This window comes from Pogoniulus pusillus, chromosome 22 (genome assembly GCF_015220805.1).
Source record: "Pogoniulus pusillus isolate bPogPus1 chromosome 22, bPogPus1.pri, whole genome shotgun sequence".
NCBI lineage: Eukaryota > Metazoa > Chordata > Aves > Piciformes > Lybiidae > Pogoniulus > Pogoniulus pusillus.
Window position 1 is genome coordinate 11920517 of NC_087285.1, and position 17194 is coordinate 11937710.

The following is a 17194-nucleotide window of genomic DNA, read 5'->3' on the forward strand; positions in this document are numbered from 1 at the left end:
TTAACTGCCATTGTATTTGGGAGGCACTGCATTTTATTGTGTTCCTACCCTGTATTATATTCATTGCTGTACTACTAAGCCTTAACAATTGCTCAACTGATTGAGTTAATTGCTTTAATGGATATATATCATACAGAGCAAACTATCCTTTTCTGAATGTCAAATTCGATTTGGGAAATGTTCCTGTTCTTAAATTTGTCCCTGGAAAACACTGGACAGAAAATGACATCTATTAAAACTGCATTCATTACCGAATCCAGAGAAAGCAAAGATTTTGAATGAATAGCAGTTTATCAAGCAGTGTGTCACAACATAAAGTAACTAAAGAAAACCAAAGTAAAACATTCGCTTTCATTATTGAACATTTTTAGCTTTATTATTATAATAGAATTACAGTCTGACATAAAATAAAGAGCTTTTGCTAAACTCTGTAAAGCAATACATGCTTCTGCCATAAACAACCTCTATTAGATTTAGGTTTTATTGCCACATCACTGCACTGAGGTGCAATAAACATTCAATGTCATCTTTTTTTGTTTTTGTTTTTTAATTATCCCAGGAGTAAACAGAAACTGTCCTCTATAAGAGTGTATCATTATTTTCAAGGAAGACTTACTATTATTACATGGTTTAGCAAAGCATTGTAAAAAAGCTACATACAGAATACCTTGTCTTTGATCAACTGTGCAATCAAGTTTATACAGTATAATACTATTGGCATAGACTAACTAAGAGGTGATAGAATGCAATCATTGCATAGCAAAAAGCAGACTAGTTAAGTAATATTCACATCTAATGTGCAAAATGCAGACCAAAAGGTAGCTATGAATTGCTAGGAAGATAAAATGCCCTAAATGAACACACTAGTTTAACGCCAAAAATAACAAGATAAACAAGTACACAGAAGTTAAAGAGCCATCGTTTATTTTTTTCTATACATTTATCTACACGATACCAGAAGATGATGAAACATCCCCTTTTAATAAGCTCCAATCAGATAACTTATCAAGTTTAGACAGGACCAAATGTTAGACAAGAAAGCATTGTTTTTAAAAAATCTGCTCTAAATAAAACATTTACTATTTCCTTTAGCAGATAGAGAATGTTGACTTCTTGGTTTACCGAGAAAGAGTTTAGAAAACATTGCCTGTGAAATTTGACTCTCCATAGCTGTTTCTCTGGAGGCTCACGTAGTGCTCTTTTGGAATTCATTCAGTAGCATGTAGTATGTTTTTTTTTTTAAGTTGATGCTTGCAAACATCCACCACTCTCCCCATCTGAAAAATCTTTGTCTGAAATTTTATTTCTAAGGATCAGCAATAATGGGACTGACTAGAAGTTTTTTAAAGGGAACACAATACCTGCAAAATGGACATCTTGTATTTAAAGCCCTTACATATTGTTCCTACAAATATATTGCTACAGTAAAAATGAAATGTAGTAAGTTTACTCAAAATCTATTTTCCTGTACATTCTTTTATGTATGACCTTTTTGTATTTAATGCTACATATATTACATCACTTATTGTAACAGTTATGTATCAGCAAATATAGCAGTAATATACAGATGAACTTCTGTCTTAACAAATATTTCACCTTTTTTTACCTGCCAAATATAATCCCATACTTTAGTATTTATGCATGACCTGAGCAGACCAGTCATTAATCTAATAGTATACATTGGATGACATTGTCAAATTGCAAGCTACTGTACACTTAACTGCTTTACAAATGGAATCAATTCCAAGCACTTTCTGCATCTTTTTTTTTTTCAGCTTTCCAATACCACTGATTTTTAATTTATTTATTTTTAATTGAGGCTCTAAATATGTTTTATTGAGCTTTTAACAACATATTAAGAGCTAAGAGGTGAATCCCACACAATGTTTTAGGAACACAACTTTAAAAAAGTAAAAAAATGTACAATCTCATGCTGCATATTTACATATATTATTTAAATACTATATTTTGTCTTTCTGCTACCCATAAATCTCAATCTAAAGCTTCTTTTTTAATGTATCATCTTATAAAAGAATACATTCAACATATCTAGAGCTTGCAAAAATTGGTTTTGTTTTAAACTCTCCAAAATATAGTGATGAATAAAAGCTATCTGTAAAAGCATCCAGGAATTGTTTGGATTACACAGGTGATAGAGGGAATCTGGGATGTGCACTTGATTGTGCAACTGGTTTTAAATCTAGGCTAGTGACAACTTAATGCTTAGAACAAGGACTGCAGTAAGACAGCAAATTAAAGCATTTGCTACCGTTAGATTGTATGTGCTATACAGTGACAAACTGTATCTAGAGTGAGTAGGTTGCCTTTTTCTTTAAAGACCAGTTAAGATTACAAGTTAGGTGGTTTGGAATATAGAAGAGAAAAAGGATTAGGAAAATATCTTATGGGGTTCAGCAAATGGAAAGCTTTACAACCTTTAAAATATTACAAACAGTGCTCGAATAAATGGTGTGATACAGTATGTGCATCAGGAATGTCATAAAGAGTATTTCCCACTCCCCACAGTCCTTTCCATAAAAATATCTTTTTCACATACATATACAATACCTTTTGGGGACATTCAGTACTAAGCTATCTACAAATGGTTTTCTTTTCTTTTTTCATTACTCTACAACTTCCCCCCCCCCTCATTTTCAGAATCACTTTTCCAAAGTATATAGCTTATATTATTCTCTCCCTTACACACAGTTTGGTTTTTGTTTTTAAATATATATATATTTTACCCTTTGTTAAATAAAGGAACCTTTATTTTCTTTAAGACAGAGGCAATGAAGCAAATGGGAATTACTTTATGTGAAAACGAGAAGCAATTCCCAGAGCAAAAGACAAAACAGAACTATATGAATAAATGAGGTTATTGATGTGGAGTTGGAGCTTTTAACTGGGGCTCCCGGTTTAAATAGGTAGCCCAGTAGACTAAGTTAAAGATTCCAAAAAGCAAGGGGAAGGCTATTCTTGATAGTCGATCAATTTTACTGACGCTATTAAAAGTTTTCTTGGGTTCTGCCGGTTTTGTTTCTGGCTTAACTTCTTTGGGCTCAATTGTTGCGCTTTTAGCAATGGTTGCCAGCCCAGGGTCCCTTGCAATGTTAGGGGTGTAGCTTGTAGCTGCAGCTGTGTAGGTGTTATTTTTCTTAATGAGAGGATCCTTCACTTTCTTTGGCTGAAGAAAGAAGAAAATGTTTTATTCTCACTATCTTCTCAACAGATAAGATGATGAAAAAGCACCATAACATTTCTCAATTAATCAAATTCATACCACAAATTATAATAAGCTGTAAGAAGAAAGTTAGTATCTGGATATTGTGACTCATGCAAAATATTTAGGTAAAGACAAAGACAAAATCATTCATCTGCATTACTTGTATTAATTAAAGCAAATTAGATGATGATTAAACTAGAATGAGGACTTATACTGACAGCAGGCCTACCTTTAATAGTAATTGACAGCAACAAACCACTTATAATTCAACACTGTCTCAATTAACTGAGCTTCTTTAAAGACACTGAATACTTAAGTGTAGCTTTCAATATTAAGACAAAAAATGATGCATCCTAACACAGCTGACACATAAAAATATACATTAAAAAAAAACAACATGTGGCCATGCACTAATAAAATGCAAAGCTGATGGTATTCAGTTCCCTGATAGTTTACATCAAAAGCCTATGCATTATGAAATAGAAACTTAATGTTCTTGTTTGAGTATCATAATTGTATCATAATGGCTGAAATTTAACTCCATGTACAAGGGCTTAAATAGCTGTATGATTTTTGCATCCATCTACCTCTACTGCTGAAGCAAAAATGTATTGAAAATACATTGCTGGAGATGAGCTTATTGATCAGTTGGAATATCTAGATTTTCCCCTGGGCTCCTATTTTTTCTAGCATTCCTCTCCTGGGATTTAATTCTAGGAAAAAAAAATAGATTTTGACATCTGGGGATGCCAGCTGGAATTCATCTGTCCCTTTTGCAGACAGTCCAAATCTTTTCTCCAGCCGCTACACAAGGGCAAGCACAGAAGAGAAGTATAGTGGGTTGGTAAGGAGATGTAAACAAAAGCATCACTTTGCTCCAAGTTCCTCTGGTTATGAGAAGGAAAAAAATTAACAAAGCCAAACCGAAACAACTCCCCCCCCAAAACAACACCACCACACACACAAAAAAAACCCCCAACCCCAAACCAACCAGAAAACCCAACAGCCCAGGTGCTTAGAAAATGTTTACTCAGTATTTGTCACCTAGAGAATAGGCAATTTTCCCCATGTTATTCTCTTTAGAAGAAAAAAAGATACAGCTAAATAGAAAATATAAGCATAATATTATCTACTGTAATATTTCACAATACAAAAAATCTTATTCTCTGTTCTCAGGAAGCTGTCCCACAGAGGCAACTTATTTAAAACTAGATACAATAGTTTTAATGACAGAACTGCTACACAGACCACTCAGCAAGGAGGCTTTGGTAAAAAGTCCTTGTACAAAAGGTGAACATTTCAAGAAGCAAGACATATTCCTGCAGGACACTTGGGAACGTGAAGGGAAGCTGTGAAAACATCAGGGCAAAGGGGGAGAGGTCTGTGGAAACATGGCTTGAAGCCCAACACAGGAAGAAAACTGGAATGCTGAGTTTCTGCTACCTGGTAAGAAATGAATTCACATGATGTCTCTGATGTAGATGCTCTTTATTTCATGACAATAATATTCAACTTAGCTTGAGGCTATGAAAAAGCTTCAAAGCGACTTAGAATATTTCTGCTGAACAGGAGAACAAACAGGTTGCAAAAATTACTCAGAAAAGAAAAAAAAGGCTGTACCAGAAAGATTTGTTTAGTTCTCTGTCCATCCTTTTCCTCCTGAGCAGGAAGAATCAAAGAATCACAAAGTGTTAGAGGCTGGAAGGGACCTCCAGAGATCATTGAGTCCAACCTCCCTGCTAAGGAGGGTCACCTAGGATGTTTTGCATATGGAATGCATCCAGGTGGGTTTTGAAAGTCTGCAGAGAAAAAGACTCCACAACCTTTCTGGGCAGCCTGTTCCAGTGCTTGCTCACCCTTACTGTAAAGAAGCTTTTTCCTCATGTGGAGTTGAAACTTTCTATGCTCCAGTTTATATCTATTGCTCCTTGTCTTATTGCTACTGACCACCAAAAAGAGATTTGCCCCATCCACTTGACACCCACCACTGAGGTATTTATAGACATTGATCAGATTTCCTCTTAACCTTCCCTTCTCCAGACTAAACAGCTCCAGGGCTCTCAGTCTCTTTTCATAGGGAAGATGCTCAAGACCTCCAGTCATTCTCATGGCTCTCTACTGGACTCTCTAAGGTCCAGTTTTCATTTTTATTACTTTTTTTTAATCTACCTTCTCTCCCATCTCTATCCTTTCCTCACCATCTCCTAATTTCCCCCATCCTCCTCCTCTTCATCTTCCTTCTTTACCTTCTTACTTTTCTTCCATCTTCCTCTTTTCATCTCCTTCTTTTTCCTTTCTATTCTTTTAATCCTCATCTCCCTCATTTCATCACCACTTCCCCTTTTCCACCATATATCCCCTTTCTCACCCCAGGCTCCATTTTATCCTTTTCCCCTATAAACTCAGAGCACCTGTGTGTTGAAGTCTCCTCCCACCCCAGGTGTGACCACTTTGCTCTCTCTGCCCACGCCCCTATTTAACTGGCCCCAGGAAGGGCAGAAGCCCCAAGTTTGCCCAACTGGGCAGAGGGATCCTTCTCCCGGCGTCACTGGTGAGTCCCCATGGTGCACACTGGGTGAATGGGAGTGGAATCTAAAGGCCGGGGGGCCTGGTGGCCCCCCGGTTAGCTAGGGCATAGACCTGATGATCATTTTAATATCACCCACAGATGTTGGCTGGGACTCTTTTGTTTATGCTGAGCTCTTCTCTGTTTAACTACTTCTTTTTGCTCCCTTGTAAAACTGTAAGAATGCCAGGAATAGATCTACAAAATGTTTTGAGAAGCCTTGAATTGGCATGGAGGGAACGTCTGAAGATCCCTAACTAGGTAAGTGGAATAAGACTCAAATCTTGTTGATGCTGTTTTATGTCAGAGTGGTTCAAGCTCTGTCTTGTTTTGTAACTAAGTTAAAACCTGGTTTATTCAGTAGGAGGTAAAATCCTGACTGTGTGAAGCCAGGTCAGGGTCTGTATGCCTGTAATGTGGTTCAGGACTTGACTTAAGCTGCATGACAGCCAGAGGCTTTTAATAATTATCTCAAACTATATGTGTTTCTGTTTCAGACTGTACTCATTTTCACATGGACTGAGCAATCTCATTTCAGACAACTGTGACTACAAGGTGCAATTCTTCAATCGCAGGATCAACCTTGGGCAACCTGCTCTGGCAGAAGATGTCCCTGCTCATTGCAGGGGACTTGGAACTAAATGATCTGTAAGGTTCCTTCCAACACAACCCATTCTACAATTAGTTGCTTACTCAAAATCACAGAATGTCAGGGCCTCGAAGGAACCTTGAAAGATCATCCAGTCCAATCTCTTACCAGAACAGGACTGCCTATCAGAAGAATACATCCAGATGGGTTTTGAATATCTCCAGAGAGCATCTTTCAGTGTTCTGTCACCCTCACAGTGAAAAAAAAAAATCCTCCTCATGTTTACATGTAACTTCCTATGCCTCAGCTTCCACCCATTGCTCCTTCTCCTGTCATTGGGCATCACCCAGCAGAGCCTGGCTCTGTTCTCCTGGTACACACCCCTTATGGATTTATAAGCATTGATGAGGTCACCTCTCAGTCTCCTCTTCTCCAAGCTAAAGAGCCCTGGCTCCCTCAGGCTCTCCTCATAGAAGAGATGTTCATCTTTGTGGCTCTGTGATGGATTCTCTTGAGCAATTCTGCGTCTTTTGACCTGAGGGACCCAGAACTGGATACAGTACTCCAGATGTGGCCTCACTAGGGCAGAGTGGCGGGGCAGGAGAACCTCTCTTGACTTCCCAGCCACATCTCTTCTAATACACCCCAGAAGGGCATTGGCCCTCCTGGCCACAAGAGCACATTGCTGGCTCATGGTTAACCTCCCATAAACTAGGACCCCCAGATCCTTTTCCCCTTCACTGCCTTCCAACAGGTCAGGATCCTAACACCCTTGCTGACTACGAAGCCAGTTTTGTCTCCCTCTCAGCCAGATGTTGTAGTGAGTGTCAATAAATCTAGCAGGCAAAAAATTGCTTCACATAAGGCTCACACTGGACCCCTTCTACAGATTTAAATTTCATGATCCACAGAAAGCCCTGACCCCAGACAGAGTCTTAATACTTCATGTCAAATTCAATTTTATGAAAAAGCAATATGTGACAACTAATTAGAGCTCTAAACTTTGAGCTGTGATCTCTGGTCACCATTAGTTTGCCTTTGCTTCCTCTTTCTCACTTCTGCAGATTATGCACTTTACCAGGTGCAGGTATGTCTTTGCTTATTTGTATCAAACAAGACATAAAGCCCATCACCTGCTGAAGAATCCATAAATCTTCCAATGTTCTGAAGGAAGTTTGAATATTGTGCTTATGCTTGTGTATTTTTTTTCCCCTGAAAGTACAATTTTCTTTGAAATTAAATGCCTGGTTATTGTGACTATGTAACAAGGCAAATTATATCAACAAGGCAATACTTAACATTTAAGGATCTTGTTCTATTAGTACTGCCCATTTTGTACAACAAATATCAGATAGGAGCACAACAAAGAATCAAATTATTTTCAGTGACGTATCAGCAACAGCACAAAGCTCCATATTCAACAGCAGTATGCAGCCCCTTACTGTAAGTCTGTTTTGCTATTTCACTCCTTTGTTCTACAGTACTCTTCTATTAGTTGTCCTTGTGTAAGTGTCCTCATTTCATTTTTTTCTTACTGACCTATATGTATGTAGGTACACACTCCTGAATTAAACACATATATTTGTGTCCTCATGAGTAACATCTGCTCCTCCAAATATTTATTCTGCTGAATCTCTAGCCTTTGAATGTTCATAATAACCAATTAGGCAAGTTAAAAGTCTCTTTCAAGATTTCTCTCTCTCAAAAAAAAAAAAGTCCCAACTAAATGAGCTTCCTCCCAGAAGCAGCTGACATGAAAACTCAAAGGAAATGAGAAGCTTTCTCTTTCATCCCCTAAATGCCCTCAACAATTTCTTGATGCATCTGTGATTTACAGACTGGGTCTGATCTCAGACCAAAGAAAGTCAGTGTGATGTCTCTCTATTGCATCGGGGGAGATATGGATCAGGACTGCAGAGTCCCAACACAAGGATCAGTGCTTCCCCCGAAACAAGTCAATTTCTCCTACAGCTTTAAAAATACTATTTAATTTTCTTTTTTTTTAAAAAAGGGAAATTATGAAATGAGAAAGGAAGGAAAGAATAGGTCCTGTGGTGATTTATTTGGTCATGATAAAAACAGCCCTCCTATGTTGGGAAGCAATATAGTTTGGAAACAGTCAGATGCAGTAGTCATGAGGTTGTTTCCCCTATGTTTATACTGAGACATTAACAGTTTCTCTTGCTCAAACACTAGAAAACTAATTACCTTCCCTTAAAAAATATACACATTTTCTTTCTGTTCAGTCACAGAAGTCAAAACCACAATGAAGTGTTTAATTACCAATAGCATTAATTCATCCACTATGTCATATTTAGGTACTCAGTCTCTATGGTTTATGTATAGAAATGCTGTGTGTAAATACACAAGAAAACTTCTAGAGGAACTGCTTACTCTTTAAAATAATCAGGCTTTCTAATGGCTAAAACCCCTCTATATAGCAACCAAGCATGGCAGAGCCTAACCCAGTGGGATAGGAATGAAACAGTGTTACCTTTTCAGGAACGACGCTTTTGCCATCCCATGCATATCCTCTCTTTGTGAAGTAATTCACTGTTGCGAATTCGATGAGTGCAGAAAACACAAAGGCATAGCACACTGCTATAAACCAATCCATAGCAGTGGCATAGGCCACCTTGGGAAGGGAATTCCTTGCACTGATGCTCAGAGTAGTCATTGTCAGGACAGTTGTCACTCCTGCAAAACAAACAGTTTTGTTGTCTTTAGATCAGCAGCTCTATTTTGTGCTTCATTTCTCAACTGTTACAATAGATGGGAAAACTTTGTCTTTGCCCCTAATTCTTGTAAACCTCCCCACTTCAGTTGAGGATAACAGATTTCAAGTGCTGAGGCAGAATCCTGACAATATCTTCTGTATCTTTATTCTTTGACATTGTTGGAATGAAAATCATATGTTTGAATTGTGGACTGGATAGTAACTTATGTCTCCTGATATTTGGAGAATCATTGTTGCTGTTCTTTATTCGTCCCCTGCAAATTGTCCTATAGGTATAACAGTTTAGCACTGTAAATGCTTTCTTACAACACTTAGAAGATACTTAGAAAAAGAAAAAAAAACTTGTTCTCGTTCAGCCTATTTGGGATATATTTTTTCAAACTTAAATGCAACAAGCTTCACTGGGTATTACATTTATTTGAACTGAGGGATTTACAGATGTCTGCCTCTTTGTTTGCTGATGCCTGAAAACAGCAATCATTTTCAGAGGATCATAGAATCAACCAGCTTGGAAGAGACCTCCAAGATCATCCTGTCCAACCTAGCACCCAGCCCTGTCCAGTCAACCAGACCATGGCACTAAGTGCCTCATCCAGTCTTCTCTTGAACACCTCCAGGGATGGCAACTCCACCTCCCTGGGCAGCTCATTCCAATGCCAATCACTCTCTCCATCAAGAACTTCCTCCTAACATCCAGCCTAGACCTCCCCTGGTACAACTTGAGACTGTGTCCCCTTGTTCTGTTGCTGGTTGCCTGAGAGAAAAGCCCGACCTCCACCTGGCTACAGCCTCCCTTCAGGTAGTTGTAGACAGCAATGAGATCACCCCTGAGCCTCTTCTTCTCCTCTGATGTTTTATGTAAGAGCACTGATAATGTAATTTGCATTTTTCTGGTATCTCGTTGTTGATGAACCTTTTCCCTTAACTGGCCACAGTGAGTGAGCAGGACTCTATTGAATTCGCTTTGCTTGCAGCTGCTTGGAAAGAACACAAAATGTAGCAGTGCAGGCTAGACATTTACATCAAATCACATGTTGCAAGTTACCTTGACAACTGCAGTGTATTGAATGTGTCCTGCCAGTTCATCTTTGCTGCAATGAGTGTGAAAGAAAATGTGCAGTGGTCTAGAATAAGCCAAATAATGAACAATGTATTTACGTGATGATGTGAAAAGCTTGAATTATTAGTGCCTAATGACAAAGCAACTTCTCTTCCCTGAGAGATAACCTAATCTGGTCTTTGACTCATTACTAGTGAGCTTATATTTCTTACACAGCATCAAAGCAGGAGTTGTAATATTTATTATCTATGTAACTGAGTGGACTAAATATGTAAGCTGTGTTTCTGCATGTAGACACATTCATTCCAGATGTTCTCAAACTGCCATTAAGAAATGAAAAATCTATCTTGATACATAATGATGGAGATAACAGAAGACTATGTACTAAATAACTGTCTGCTGAAAGGAAAAAGTCTAGAAATGGGTGTGTTCCTGAGCTTGTGAAGAGAGCAGCAGTATTGTGTTACTGATTGTGAGACTAGGAAACCTAGGGACAATGAAGTACAGCATTTCAAACTGATGAGCTGACATTTCTTTTTCAATGGCCCAGACAAAAAGTGGTAAGATAGCTACAATATTGATAGCCTTGACTACAGAAGCCCATAAAAGTCCCAGGTTAATTCTCAGTGAACTTGATGATAGAAATTCAGAATTTATTTCAGGTGCCAATTGTGCTAGTTTGAAGCTAGATGGAGTAATTTGGTTGGAAGAATTAGATTATAGGCTGTGAAAAGGAAACAGTAGTGATGTCTACTTCGCTCATAGGCTTGCTGAGATGTACAAAATCAAGAACACACCTGCTGTCTGTGTAACTAATCCTTCTGCCTTCTAACCCCCTGGCCGATTCTCCAAACTCACCTTGAACGTAAGGAAAAGTCTGGGATAAAGTAGAGGGGTGGAAAAGAGGTGGAAGGGTGGTTGGGAGCCCCTCTGGGGACTCTGGTTTCTGTGTTACCTTTTTAACTTGCATATTTCTGTCTATAGCTGTATATACTATAAATACGTGCTTATATATTGTGCTAAACTGTAAATATAAAGCTTCATTCTTAATTTCCAGCTCTGGGTGATTGCATAAGAGTTGGGGGGCAGGTAATAGCCAAACCATCACATCAATCTAAAAAGTATTTTGTAAATCAAAGCAAATTGTATTGTGTTCTAAACCCTTCTCTGTAAATGCACTTCTGTGTATCCACAGAAAGCCTCCACTCAGTTCATGAGATCTAAGGCTATACATGTTGTGATCGATTTTCAGAGGCACTGGGAGACTAAAGCACAGCTGTGGAGAGTCTGAGAAAAGGTCAGTAAAAATAGTATTTGTTCAACAAGAATTCCTGTCTGTGTTTCTCAACGTGAGGCCTTGTGACACTCCAGCTTTTCTGTCCAGTGTAAATGGCTAAATTCTCTTCAGCAAAGCAGGAGAGCCCACAGCATTCTGTCTCAGCAGTGCCCTGAGGTAGGGAATTAAGTGGAAAAGCCAACTTATCTATGTGTTCTTCCACCTCCTCCTGCCAAATGTGTTCAGGTGTGCCATCTAAATGTCACAAAAGAGACTGTCACGTAGCAAAAATCTCAGGTTCTAGTTTACTTAACTGAAGATTTGTTTGGGTTTTTTTTTGTTTGTTTGGTTTGGTTTTTTAATGTACACGATTTGGGTTTTTTTCTGAGATAAGTCTTTGCAAGCAGTGGTTAAAACACTTGGGACCAACTGTGTAAACCTGGAGTCCTTTAGACTGTGCTCTTATTGCATTTGTTGAGAGCAGCTATTCATCACCATAAGCACAATAAATTGTCACTGATTTCAGCAGGAGACCTTTAGCAGAAGCCTGCAAAAGGGATTAATGAAAAATATTTTTAAGATAAGAATTTTCAAAGGGCCTCAGGATGTCAAATGACCAACATCCATTGATTAAAGCCTTTTTGACAATCCCTGTCATGAATGCCATTGCCATTTTCAGTAGCACCTTAATCATGGACTTATTGTTTTGGAAAAGTCAGACTATAATAGATAAGCTGCTTAAGATATTTTCAGATCTCTTTTCACAATCCATTTAAAAGCTCTTGACCTTAAACTGGCTTCTGCTACATCTCTGCAGTGAATGTGTTGTGTACTATGCTCATGCTATTTTCCAGTGTTACGTTATGCATCACTACTTTTACCATAAAGTTCCTTAAGCCAAGAAGGTTTGCCATGATAGCCATGCTGTTTATACAGCTGCTTACCAAACACAGTTCTTGCTGGAACCGATTCCCTATTAAGCCAGAAGGACACCTGTGACAGTATCACTGTCATGATGCATGGCAGGTAGGTCTGGATGACAAAGTAACCAATCTTTCTCTTCAGATGAAAATGTGTAGTCATAACAACGTATTCCCCTAAAACCAAGAAAAACAGAAACATTAAAGCTTTTATAAAGACACAAATTAGAAGTCTTCGTAGGAAGTATTTTGTTCAATATATTCACCTCCATAGTTAAAAGTCCTCAGATCAAATTCAGGCAGCTCTGAAGAAAACAGTTCATAAAGCAGGTTCTGAAGTTCCACTAATAATACAACACTAGGCATTTCTGGGAAATGCTAATTAAATTTACATCTTTTCATCTCTGCTGAATAGTCAGTGAAAGTCTACATTAAGTAGTGGCTGTTCAAGCCTTGTACAAAAGCCACCATAATATACACATGTAAACATAATAGAAAGATTAAATTAAGACAGGTACTCAGAAGTGTTTCACAGGGCAGGGTTAAGACATAATAGTTGATATGACTCTGTCTGCATTGCCACTCTGTGCTTTATGTGCTCGGAAGATTAAGTGTCCCTGTTCTGCTTATTTAGTACTTCACTACATTTTTAATCTCTCCTGAAGTGGACAAAGCAAGAACACAGAAAGTTTTCGTTAGCACTAACTTTCTGGGTGCTACAAAAACATAGGAGCTGGGTATTCTGACTCTAATTGAAAGGAATCTTCACTATTCACAAAAGACTGGGTAACCTATTGTGACTTTCCTTTTGGAGCAGATTGACTTCTCTTATAATGCAATAAGCACAGACATTATCTGAGGAAAGAAACAACTGGACATGTTACCGAACAGAAACTCGTGTAGATTGGACACGATGTGAAATTACTGTTATTCTCTTCTAAAATGTAGGCAGCTGAAAAGAAAAAGTTGCTTTTGTACAGGAAAAACTTAAATTGGATTGAAAAACTATGTCTAGACATTGACCGCTTATGCACCAGGCACGTCAAATGCCCTCCTCTTTAATTCAGATCTAGAAAAGCATTCATTTGAACAATCTTGCTCAATGTATAACCCTGAGGAAAGCTTATAAATAAGATGTGACAATACTCCTGGTATGTTTCAATATAAAAGACAGCAGCACATGGGGGAAAGAATCAATTATGAATTGAGAGATAAAGGAAAGAATATATGAGGAAGGTTTTATGTCAGAAAGGGGACTGGCAGTAGTATAGTGGGCATTATTACTGCAATTTTGCCTGTCTTCCTTTAGCTTTCACTGAAACAACCTTCTTTTACTTTGTACCAGAGCTTATGATCTTGTGAAGGGTGCCAGCCTTTCCTCCAGTAATTTAATTTTATCTGCTAAAATATGACGTGGGAAGCTATTTTAATGCAATCAGATATAGATTGCTCACAATAGTATGTCAGAATTAATTCAGTGATTGTAGATGGCAAGCTAAGAATACAGAGTGAACACACCACTGTACTCTGAAGCTTAATTTAGCTGCTTAAATTATCAAAGTATTTTTAACCTCTGGAAAATGAGAACAAGAGTCAAAGCATAAAAGCAATTAAAAAGGCAGGGATTGCTCTCATCTGTTAAGCATTGCATCAGGTCTGAGCTAGAAGTCAGCTAAAGGTAATGTCTTGAGGAGTGGATCAAGCAAAGCATAGGCCTAGAATAACACCTGCAGTCCATCTGCAAAGCAAAAACGTGATGCTAAGTCTCCAAAGTACCAATGAACTGCAGTAATTTTTCAGATCAGTAGATCTTTGATGACATTTATTTATATAAATACAGAACATGAAAGTAGTTATTTACTGAATCTTCAGCTTCCCACACTCTGTGGCTATTTCTAATTAAAAATTCATCTCAGCTGATGACCACTATCTAACTTCCCAACAATTCCCCTGCAAATCTGTTTCCAAAGGTTTGTAATTCAGCCACAAAATCACTACAAGCTACAATTTCAAACAGCTCGTGAGAAAAGTACTCTCTGCATTCATAGTGTCTGATTAGTAGGCTTTAACAAGTTTCATGTCATGTACCTTATGCTTTCTTCTCTAAGAAGCTAGAAAGAAAGGTCTTTCATTGTAGCTTCCCTAAAGACTTACACAAATAACTCTCACCCAGGTGCATTTTGTTTTTATTTGCTTCATGAAGTCAAAATTAGTTTATATCCATTCCACAATATGAAGCATTTAAAAATGCTCTCACAACCTCTCCATCTGTATTAACTGAATGTCTTGAAGGATTGCCCACATTTGAATACTTCCAGTGCTCTAGAAGACTCTGCCTGCAGTCAATGCTTCAGTAGCCGCAGCTTTTAGGCAGCCTTACTTCTACAGTGTTTCATAAAAACTGAGTCAAATGCCTGTGTCCTTAGAGGAAAGCAGTTAATAACTCAGCAAAGTTACATCAAAGCCATTACTCAATGTTTTGTAAAATATTTGTAATAAACCCAGTTTATCAGGTGAGCACCTAAAACTAATGTGCAGCACATCAGACAAGGGTTGAGGTGGAGACTATATTTAGCTAGAATAATACTTTTTCTATCACAGCAGGTTCTTGTTTACTACTTATGCCACGTAACCCAATAGAAAATCTCTTAAGAACAGCAATTTCTCAGCAGATTTACAGAACATCAGAAAAAAAAATATACCACTGTGATGACTCTCAGTGCAAAGCAATGTTTTCCAGGTGGAAAAACAATTTTATGTCAAAAGGCACAAGCCTTTTAAGCATCCGTTAAGGTGCTTACAAAGAAGACAATTTTAAACTTTCTGAGTCTGGAGAGAGAGCAAAATTTTACAGAAAAGGGATAATTTGATGATTCTCTGCTTAAGCAAAACAGCATCAACAATAATTATCATTTTGTTTACTGAATACTACTTTCAAGCTTGTAGTACCCACACATCCCACTGCTATCATTGATGAATAAATAGATTAAAAACGTTAGTCTTTCAAATCTCTTTTATCACAGAAGAAAAACAGTATTTGTTGTTATCTTGTTCTAGATTCAGAAGTAAAGATAGAAAATGCCCTAATAGCAAAGAAAGAAATTAAAGAGAAAAGAAAAATAAAAGACCTTCTGGTTAAAGACCAATAGTTTTGAGAATGTTTAAAGCAACCCAGTTACACACAATCTGGAAAATATATATCTGCAATTCCAGACAACTACACCTATACTCTTAAAACTGCCCAAGATGATGTAAACTGCTCTAATGATCCACAGGATCAGCTGCATGAAAGTTTCATTTTCTTGCGTAAGAAAGGTGCTGAAAACTCTAAGTGAAGATTGTCTTCAATTCCTTTTATCTTTTTGTCAGATGAATCACCATCCAGAACTCTGAAAGCAGTGAGGGATTTAACAATTTTAATTACGTATGTCATATCCTAAACCAGAGATGATCAGAGGACACCAATATTCTGGAGAATTCTGTTGAGACTACCTGAATGAGGAGAAAAGTGATTACTAACCTCTTCTGATGCCCACTGTTATTTTGGGGAAGGAAGAACATTCTCCTTTCCAAAGCAAATCAATGACATTTTCTCCTCAAGGCACTGAATTCACAAGCATTTAATATGTTTCTTCCACCACTACACAGACTTATCAGGTAAGAACTGTTCTGGAATACTTCAAATTCCTTTATTCTTCCCCTCCGCCCCCCTCAGCCCCAAAGGTTTGAATGGTGAGAAGGTGCAAAAACTGCTTTCCCCAACTCCATACTGCAGGCTTGAAGGGGGAACAACAGGAGGAGCCTTTCCACACATGTAGTGACCCGCATGGGAGCTCGCACTGGAGTTGGGCTGATGATTGGCAGGGATTTTGTGCCCCGTATAAAATGGCAAATGGGCACTTTGTCTAGAAAAGGATAACCAGAGCAAGGGAGAAGGCGCAAGAGGGTTCCTGCCTTGAAAGGGTTCCTGCCTTGAAAGAGTTCCTGTCTTGACAGACTCCGGACAGGACAGGATCCTGCTGTGACAGAATTCCCATTCTGGACCATCCCCACTTTTGGACAGCTCCTTTTTACACAGCTGTCCCTGCCTTTGGATGGTTCTCCCACCTGTTGGGTGTTCCAAATGGTTTTTAATTTATATATATATATATATATAAACTCCCTGCCTTCTTGAGAATCTCTGTATTATTTTTAGTAACTTTACTGCCTCTAGGAATATGATTTTTGACAATTCATATTCTTATATTATTTCCTTACGCTTATACAGTAAGCAGATAATATGAAAAATGGTTCTTATAATGTAAATGACACTGTTTTCTGGCTAGACCTCTCACTATAGGAAGCTTTTTAGTTGTTCAAATACTGTAACCACCAGTTGATGTTGAAAAATAACCCCAGAATATGTTATCTTCTCAGAGTTAAGTTTTCCTGATCTGAAGATCACATATTGCATCTTACCTCTTTCACTCTTTGATCTTTGCATTTATTCTTCTGCTCTGAATTATGTTTTGGCAGTTAAATACAACCCCTCCCCCAAAAAAACCTTTTCACAAACCTGTACTGGACTGAACAATTCCAGAATCCACAGTTTGTCCAAGCAGATCATATTGGTTCAATCGAGAGCCATCTTCAGCTACAACCACTGACCTTGCTGGTTCCCGTGTCCATTCATACACAACTTCTGCCCTGGTATAAGCATCTAATTTAAAAGAAATACATTATATTTCAGCTTTGCACCTTCTATTGCCACATAACTTTGTAAGAACAAAGTTTTGAGCAGTAGTTTTTAATATTAAATGCTCTTTTATTATCTGTAAAAACTC

The 17194-nt window shown here is 38.0% G+C and overlaps 1 protein-coding gene and 2 long non-coding RNA genes across 6 annotated transcripts in view; 2 read left to right on the forward strand and 1 right to left on the reverse strand.

Annotated features, from left to right (window-relative positions):
- Positions 1-349: 349 nt before the first annotated feature.
- The window catches only part of GABRA1 (gamma-aminobutyric acid type A receptor subunit alpha1), a 56642-nt gene continuing 39797 nt past the window's right edge, over positions 350-17194 (reverse strand). For all 4 annotated transcript variants that reach the window (XM_064161742.1, XM_064161739.1, XM_064161741.1 and 1 more), the window contains exons 7-10: positions 16927-17070; positions 12396-12548; positions 8873-9075; positions 350-3184 (exon numbers count right to left, since the gene is read on the reverse strand). In XM_064161742.1, the coding sequence (XP_064017812.1) occupies positions 2876-3184; positions 8873-9075; positions 12396-12548; positions 16927-17070 (809 nt within the window). In that variant the 3' untranslated portion in view covers positions 350-2875. The remainder of the gene's footprint in view (positions 3185-8872; positions 9076-12395; positions 12549-16926; positions 17071-17194) is intronic.
- Positions 5977-6523, forward strand: LOC135185209 (uncharacterized). Its single transcript, XR_010306401.1, has 2 exons — positions 5977-6050; positions 6287-6523. It is a non-coding gene; the product is annotated as an uncharacterized LOC135185209 (long non-coding RNA).
- LOC135185208 (uncharacterized) lies at positions 10954-16022 on the forward strand. Its single transcript, XR_010306400.1, has 3 exons — positions 10954-11040; positions 11371-11472; positions 15741-16022. It is a non-coding gene; the product is annotated as an uncharacterized LOC135185208 (long non-coding RNA).